Source organism: Stegastes partitus, unplaced genomic scaffold, assembly GCF_000690725.1.
Source record: "Stegastes partitus isolate 25-593 unplaced genomic scaffold, Stegastes_partitus-1.0.2 Scaffold5, whole genome shotgun sequence".
Classification (NCBI taxonomy): Eukaryota; Metazoa; Chordata; class Actinopteri; family Pomacentridae; genus Stegastes; species Stegastes partitus.
Genome location: NW_007577736.1, coordinates 997,360 through 1,006,139, shown reverse-complemented (window position 1 = coordinate 1,006,139; position 8,780 = coordinate 997,360). Strand labels below are relative to the sequence as shown.

The window sequence follows — 8,780 nt, the reverse complement described above, 5'->3', positions numbered from 1 at the left end:
TAATTATTGTTCGCAAAACTGGCAGACAACATTGAGAACACCTGAACATATTCAGTTTCAGTCAGCGCCGCTCGAGATGACAGAGAAGTCTTTAAAAGAGGGCATAGCGGAAATGTAAACACTCAAAAGGAAAGCTCCATCCTTCAGTCTCCAGACCTCTGCCATGCAAGTATTTTTCACTTTTCTTTTTTTCATGTGTGTGTGTGTGTGTGTGTGTATTCTTGTGAGGCAGACAGAAGATGGAACCTTAAAATTGTACTGTTATCTGTTCTGGTCCCCTGCATTGTCCATCCCTGCATCTCTTTGTGGTCTCTCCTCGCCATGTCACGTCTTTGGGCAATTCTTCTGTGATCTCCACCCGCACAATAACACATCCATTTTTTTTTGCCAGCTGTGTGAATTTCCGCTGCATGTTTTTTTCTCCGCCAAGGTGGAAATCCTGAATTGTGATAAGAACCTTTGTCCCTTAGATTGCATGGTTGCTGTAGCTGATGTAGGTTTGCTTTGTCGAGAAAGCTGAAAGAGAAGAATAAGAAAGGAGATTGAGACTCAAATGGAGTTAGGGTGACCTATTGTAACCCTTCAGATGAGAAGGAATTGACCATGTGGGTGTTTTTGTTTATCCGTGCTTTCCTGGTTTAACAAATGTGAAGATGAAACATCACCTAATAGCTGGGGATTTGTATTCAGTTCTTGACTGGTTCTCATGTCACACTTTAAGATTAATGCCAATAATTCCTAAACATTCCGTAAGTCTGTGACAATATTTTTTTCCCCCTCAGGAATTGATTAAACTATCTACAGCGAGCACCACCTCCTCCTTTTTCCTGCAGATATCAGGACTCAACTTTCCAGTTGTCTCCCCAGACCATGTTAGCTGATTCGCTGAGGTGGAGCAGATAAATCCTGACATATCGCCACCACATCTCAGCAGTTGTGGGAGCTGGCCCAGACAGGAATTTTTCAATTTCATCAAGCCATATATCCACAGTGGCGATGACAGTGACAAATGGTGCTTATTCAAATAGCCATGCACCATACAGCCTCTGTAAACGGTAACCCCATCAGGGTAAATTGCTGCCGGCTATCAATTCTGCATCTTTGCCTTCTCGCCACTTATTGTAACAAAAAGCCCTATTAACCCTCCACAGAAACTTAAAGCAAGAATGAAGTTAATGTTTCTCTGTTTGTTTACATGGAGCTATTTTAGCTGATGGGCCTCCCGGCATTGTGCCATTGTCACTGCTCTGCATTGTCATACATTTTATATTGATTTCTGTTTTTGTGTAAACAGTAAATACAATGTCAGCTGTTTTTATTCTTCTATGAAAGGAAACATTTCTCACCGCTGCTGGTATTAAAAGTAAGGGGAAAAAATACAGCTTTAAAATGTGTGACAAAACGCTCGATTCCTTCCAAGTTCGGGGCCAGACGGAGGGAATGCATCTCTGTTGACAGACGTGACCGATTAAAACCTCTTCCTGCCAGAGGCAAGCAGAAGAGGAGCGTTTTGGACGTCACATGAGTAATTTCTGCTGACTCAATTGCTGAAGTCATTATTTACTTCACTTGTATAAATCCAGAGTGTGTCATTGATACAGTAGTGCCAAGCACTTTTATTGGTATTGAGATTAGGAGGAGGAGGTGCACGCTGAGATATTCAGCTGCCTCAGAAAGGAGAGTCAGATGCCTGATTATTTATTATGTGTTTAAAGTCTGGCTGCATCCAATGGGTTCTATTACTGAGCTCCTGATTATTGTTTTGGTTAATGGTTTATCTGTATTATGCCAATTAACAGTGACAATTGCTGATCAGTTTCCCAGAGCCCAACGTGATGTCTTTATATTGATGTTTTGGCCAAAGTTTTTGTTTACATTTATGTAAAATAGCAAAAATGTCCAGATTCTTACATTTGACAGCCAACAAATGTTTGAATTAATTGGGGCATAAACTCTTTTATAAAGTAAACCACAATCCAAATTTAAAGTGGCAATAGACAGTTTGTGGTTGTTGGTTTTTTTTTGTTTGTTTGTTTTAATTAATCATTTTTGAGCAAATATTGACTGCGAAATGTAATCGCTTTAGAATAATGACACCATCTGTGTTTTGATTGGTTCCCAATAAACTCTGCTTTAACTATGCAATTCTATCTGCCAATGGAGCAAAAATCTTTACAGAAAATGGAGGCTTGATTTATAGTTAACAGAGCAACTTAAGTAACTGTAGAAACTCTGGCAAAAGGAAAAGAGACCAAGTTTGAAGACAAAGCGGAAGAGTAAAAGCAACCGAGGTGAGATAACAATAAACATCGGACAGGCATTCACTTGATGATGGAAAAGATTGAAAACAGATGTTCAGTTGGCATTATCTCTACGAGATCATAGAGTAACAACACCTGCCAGCATTTTTTTAAATGTAAAAAGGTGTTGTGCTAATTTGCCTTATTTGCCACTGAGATCAGTGTTTCTATTTCAGTTTAATTGCTTTTAGGACAGAATGTTATTGGTAACCTTGTTCCTCCTGCTACTGCTAACAGTCAGAAAACAAAGTGGTGTTGATTGTTTTGTGTACTGCATTGTTGGTAGGTGTGAGAAAACGGAACCCTTAATGAAACATCCGTAGTCAGATGAGAAGGTTGATACCACTCTCATATCTGTCTGTCTAATGTATGCAGCCACAGCTGGCAGGTGGTTAGCTTAGCTTACCATCAAAACTGGAAACAGTAGATAACTGCTGGCTTGTTTAATCGGTACAAAAATCAAAGCGTGAAAATAAAAAGTCTGTATTTCACGGTGTGTTATGTGGCACACTCTGGGAACAGCTGTCAAACAACCAGCAGGAACTTGAGGAAATCAGCGGGCCCAGCTGGGAAAAACTCCAACATTGGCCAAAAAAACTCCTGCATTACAAACCTGTTATTTGATAATTAATTAATCATTTCAACATGAGTTTGAATGGTGAACACATGGAAGTGGCGCTTTTGGTACGTGGAAGAGATCAAGGTATAGTTTCATGTGTAGCTGCTATATTTCATGAAATAGTAATGATGGAAGTGAGGTTTATGAACATCAGAAGGAACAAGAATCTCTGCGGACAAAAGATTCTGCTCAAAAGTAGAGTTGTAGTTTCATTGTTGAAATGCAGAATATGTTCTGTGATCCATTCCTTGGTGACTTTATCCCCCACACACATAATAACATTCACCACCCCTCACCCCCTGCTAGCAAATGAACAACAGTGCCACATTTACTGGATTCAATGAAGTGTTAAATAACATGCTCCACATCTGTTAATAAGTAATTCTTTTTTACTCTGCTTCCTATCATCGCATCAATTTGTTTGATTTGCAGACACTGAAGGACAAAGCATTCCTGAGGAAAAAAAAAAAGAAAAAAAGAAAAAGTACCAGCAGGTTTTTAGTCAAAGGTGTCCTCATTAGCATGCATGTTCTTACATTGTGTTTCGAGGCTTTCGCACAGCTCGGTCTTGGCTTCTCCATTGGGTCTGAGTCCGGCCTTGGGGTTGAACTTATTGGACATGGTGGCAGCGGTAACCACAGCCTTGAGGCTGCGTGTGCGCTTGGGCACGTTCTGCTCGGGGTGGAAGAGAACCACGTAGACCTTGGGCATGTAGAGCAACCCGAGGGACACAGAAGCACTCAGGCTCACGGAGATGGTCAGCGTGGTTGTTTGGATATACATCTGGAAGAAATGAAAACACCACACGTACACAGTGCAAACAGTTTAACCCTGATTTTGCATAACAGGTTTTTCTATATAGGCAGCGGTCTGTACAGTACAAGTGGCATCTGCCATGTATCATTATAATTAGAGCATCCAATGACCCGTTTGCTGGCCAAGCTGTTGTTGGAACCGTTTCTGCTGTGTCCAATGGACGCTTCAACACTATTTAATGCAAGTGATGTGATGAAACTTTTTTTAAATCAGCATCTCATCTGCTTTTATGGTGCGTGTGCCGAACCAGACAAGGCCACCGTGTTTGTTTAATTTTCTGCCATGCTAGTTTTAATACGGCCATCACGTCAACCTGAACACAAATTTGAAAACGCCAGTCGATTGGATCCTATTCTGACTCATAACAAGGAGGCCCATAAAACTGAAACAGGCTCATGAAAATTTTACACATGGTCAAATCCTCCAAATCATGGGGGAGGGCAACACTGAGCTTCACCCGGACTCATTCTGTTTTAATTGTTTGCAAAGCTGCAGTAAATTAATGAGACATCTTCGGGGAAGCATTAAAGAAGGAGTAAAGCTCATGTAATTTCTGTACATCATACTATGCTGTGACTGATTGACTGGCCATTAGAGAGGAATTAACTTGTAAGTTGTGTAAGAGAAGTTACAGGAGTCCTTTTACAGACTGGCTGATGAGGGAAGTGCTGGTAACAGGCAAACAGTTAGATATTAAAAACACATTAGGCCTTTTACTTTCCCTACCACCTCCATAGAAAGTCTCAAGTGTTTTCTGCTCTTTATTGTTACTGCAGCCTTTATGTAACAGTAATATTTACATCACAGTGAAGAACTGCTCCTGTTGGCCTCTGCTGAGTTATAATTCTCTATCAGAGAAATTGGGAATTTCCGACACTGATAACTGTGATATCGCCCACTTGATGTAAAGAACTACACAAGGTGTCATCAAACCCCAAGCAGATGCTAGAGTTAATAAAGTCCAAACATCGCACTAATAAAATTAATTGAACTAATTTGGAAGGAGCCATATTCTTTGTGTATGTTCATTTGTTACAAACAACAAGAAATTATCTAATATAGGCTGTTTATTTGGTGTGAATACAAGGTCAGCAGTTGTAGGGCAAAAGTATGGAGTGCTGTCAGAATAATGAAAGCTTTTATGTTCTGAGAATCCTGCTAACATTGTGCAACAAAACTGATGGTGATATTGTACATCATGTTTAGTCCATGAGGCCTCCATTTGTTGGACTGTTTTGGGCTTAAAATGCAACTGTAGTGGACTAAGGAGCAGAACCACAGAGCTTTGCAAGGCGCATTCCAAAGCAACACATGATAAAAATAATCATGTACTTGAAGTTGTGCCAGTAGCACACACGTCCAGCATTATAGAGTGAAATCAGTAATTATTTATAGAGCTGCAAAACTTAGTTGTCAAATCTAGTGAATATCTTCTCACAGTTTGCTAGCTGTGAAATAACATTAAAAAAAACAAAACAGGTGTTTGCATACAGCCTGGACTCTGTAAATGGGGAAGAACAAAAGTGTCTCAGACTGCTCCACACAACACTATTCCAGCCTGTCCTGTGCACCTTCAACTTTGTGTCCAGAGACCCTTTCTCAGAGCTGTAAATTTGGTAGGAAACCATTTGATAAGACAGATAATCCAAAACTTTCATCCAAATGGAAAACATAAGTGAGATGTTTACTCCAAAATGACCACTCATGGCCCTCTTGGAGACAACAGGACGTCTCCTACCTCCACAAGAACCTGATAAGAGCATAAAGTGGCAATTGTGAGAATAATTACACCTCTGGAGAAAAGGAGATGACATTCTTCACAGTGACCTTTTGACCTTCGTCTCCTTCGGAAACCCAAAACTTTCTATACAAGAATTAACTGAACACTTTTAAATCCTCAAATGACAGAAATTCGACATCACCAGAGTGATGATCCAACATCTAGACTCTGTAATACCAGGTCATCAGGACCAGCATCTAAGAACACTTCAGGTCTGAAGTGTGAAGTGCTTATCCTAAGCATATATACTTCTGAAGTCTTATTCTTCCTATTGTTGAATGCATATGCTTGTGTTCTTAGTTATAAGTTTACTTTAATGTATCCTGTATTCAAACAGTTTGTGTGCATGTTTACATTTTGACATTATCTCAGGAACTGTACGACAGAAACAAATCATGTATGATATCACTTTAATCACATGTTTTGTTGGTTTTCATCTTAGATATTTAACCATTGAAATTATATGTTTAAGAAATGAACTGAATTAAGTTGTAAAGGTATGTGACCTCTAGTGAGGATTAAGCGGTGTATAGAAAATGGATAGAAATGGATGGTATGTGACCTCTTGTGGACAGTGAAGTTACATGATTGGTTAGATGCTAATTTGAATTTGACTTCAAAGCTTTCTGTATAAAAAAGAAAGTCCCTGGAATGCAATGCAGGTTCCTTTTACTGGTTTACTGGGCTTCCAGCAGGGCTTTTTCTAAGATTTTATGAGCTGTTGCTACTTTTTAACTGGAGTCTTTCTACAGTTTAAGTTGGGTTTTGATTTTTTATGTTTTACTTAAAGTTGGACTTCTTAAGTTAAATTTTGTGATGCAACAGAGCAAACGGTTTCTTTGTAACTATGAGCTTTGACTCTTAGTGTTTTTACTTTGACATTTTTCCACAGAACGATGCAGAGGTACTGTCTTGTCTCTGTGTTTCTGAACCAGTTCATCCAGCAGATCATCACAGCAACACATCCTGCTGCAGCCTTCTCTCCCTACAAAGGCTATGCAAGTATCATTTTCCTTTTGCTAAACAGGTGAATTTAGACATTCCTAAGTGATTTCAAATTGATTACTGCTCTACCAACTGCTTTCAGCGATGATCACAGTTAACTAATTAGTTGTTTTTTGTTTTTTTTTACCTTATATTTAACAACATTTGGTCAACATTTGATCTGGGGCTACAACTAACAACTATTTTGCTACTAATTAACTATCTAGCCTAATATTTTTGCTCTTAAATGGCAGAAAATATTTTTCCAGAGCCCAGGGTGTCTTCTTCAGATGTGCTGTTCGGTCTGAGCAACAACCAGAAAGTCCAAAGATTTTCATTTTGTAGTAACATAACAGAGAAGTAACAGTAAATCATCACATTACAGAAGCTTAAAGAAGCAGATGTTTGGCATTTTGACTGAAAAAAAAAAGAAAAGAAGCTAAAACGATCAAAATAGATGCTGACTGATTGTTTCAGCTCTAAATTGATCAGTAAGCAACAAAGTCTATTCTGCAATGAAGACAGTTGTTCCAGCATCTGGTCTGTATCTGTCGCTATGAGAAATAACACAAACTTTGGCTTATTTTTATTTATTTTCTAACTTACATTTCTCACATTGCCTCGAGCAGAAGCTTTTTGTTTTTCACAAAGGAAGACTCGTGTTTTTTTGTCTTATTAAGCGACTTTATTAAACAGCTAAAAAAATTATAATTCCCTTCGATTTAAAAATAACTTTAATAAGGGCTACATATGTCTTATTTTCTCTGTAGAAAAGGGCAACAGATTTTCAATATGAAACACTGCTGTGGGCAACAGTGATGTGAATCCCAGCGTAAATGAGTGGGTGCAGGACTGGAAAAAAAACGTGCAGTGTGTTATTGTTCTTACCATAAGGACTGATTTACAACTGTGAATAAACCACAGCTGACTTAAGCATTCAAATATATAATTTAACGCATATGTGCCAGCAAATGAGAGAGTTATTTCTTGTGGGCACAGCATTCGAATCAGAATCCCCTCTTTCATCTGGCTTTTAATTGTGCGTATTTAAAAAGATGCTACCTTTCGAGCCGCAGCTCCTTCTTTTGACTGGGTGAGTTTTCCCCCCGTAGGTTCCTGCTGTTTTTTTTTCATCAAAGCAGAGCAGCGTTTAGCGTTCCAGATGTGACCTCTGCTTGAATATCTTGTTTGTTTTTATTATTTGTGACTCTCCGTGGTGCTTTCCCTCCAGACTGGCTGAATCTCATCTCAGCCAGCCCTGGTACCATGTGGGACTGCTCGCTGGAGAGCAGAATGGAAGAATGGAGGCAGTATGATAGAGGGACAGCTGCAGTGGTCCCCTCCCAGCTGCAGAGAGTGTTAACCAGTGAACTGCTTGGGGCTCGGTTCACTCCTGCCTCAGGGACGGACTGTTCAACCCAAGCTGTTACTCACATAAACAGAAAAGTGCTCTGCTGCCTTTCACCCGAGAATAATATCTTCAAAGCCTTCCTCTTGGACATACTGGAAGATGGCGAGTGTTGGGTGAAGAAAAAAAAGCTGTAATTAAACATAACTTAAAGTAGAGCAAAGTAGTTGAAATCAGTGTCACAATGACACGAATATTTACCAATAACGCAGCATTATTCTTATTAATATGAGAGTTGCATGTTTGTTTTAATGTGTGCAGATTAATCCTTTTATTTTTTGGTCTGTAAAATATCTGAACCCTAATAATGTTTAGAGCCAAATTTAGGGATTAATGATGCTGTGTGCGACATTCAGGACTACTGATGATGTCACAAGAGCACCAGAATGTCCCCAAAACACCCCTCATCCCTTCATATTTCCTTTTTATTCTCGGTTGTATACACGAAGCAACACAAAATAATCGAGCCAAAACAGTTAGCCAATGTCAGCATTGTAAAACACATTGCTTGGCCATCATAGGATGTTTTCTACTTGGATAAAATGATCCTCACCTGCCTTACCTTCATGAACTGTGTGCATAAATTAGGTAAATAACATAGAGACAATAATTTTTTTGTTCTCAATCTTTGTTTTTCGGGAACTCAGCTGATTGCAGCATTTCCGCAGGCAGTGTCAACAGTTTCAAGGGGAGGGACTCACAAGCACTAACACGTACGCGCGGCCAGGCCAACTGCCAAAACATCGACATCACTTCACTATATCTCTACATGGCAAATCATTTTTTGCTGCTATATTAACACTACATTTTTGTTTACAATCTTGCAGAAAATGTATATTTGTAGTCTGGGATTCTGGAGAAAGACTGATTTGA

The 8,780-nt window shown here is 39.3% G+C and overlaps 1 protein-coding gene across 1 annotated transcript in view; it reads right to left on the bottom strand.

Annotated features, from left to right (window-relative positions):
• Positions 1 to 466: 466 nt before the first annotated feature.
• The window catches only part of LOC103355744 (metabotropic glutamate receptor 4), a 146,537-nt gene continuing 138,223 nt past the window's right edge, over positions 467 to 8,780 (bottom strand). Inside the window, exons 9-10 of the mRNA XM_008279651.1 lie at positions 3,456 to 3,702; positions 467 to 516 (exon numbers count right to left, since the gene is read on the bottom strand). Of these exons, the coding sequence (XP_008277873.1) occupies positions 467 to 516; positions 3,456 to 3,702 (297 nt within the window). The remainder of the gene's footprint in view (positions 517 to 3,455; positions 3,703 to 8,780) is intronic.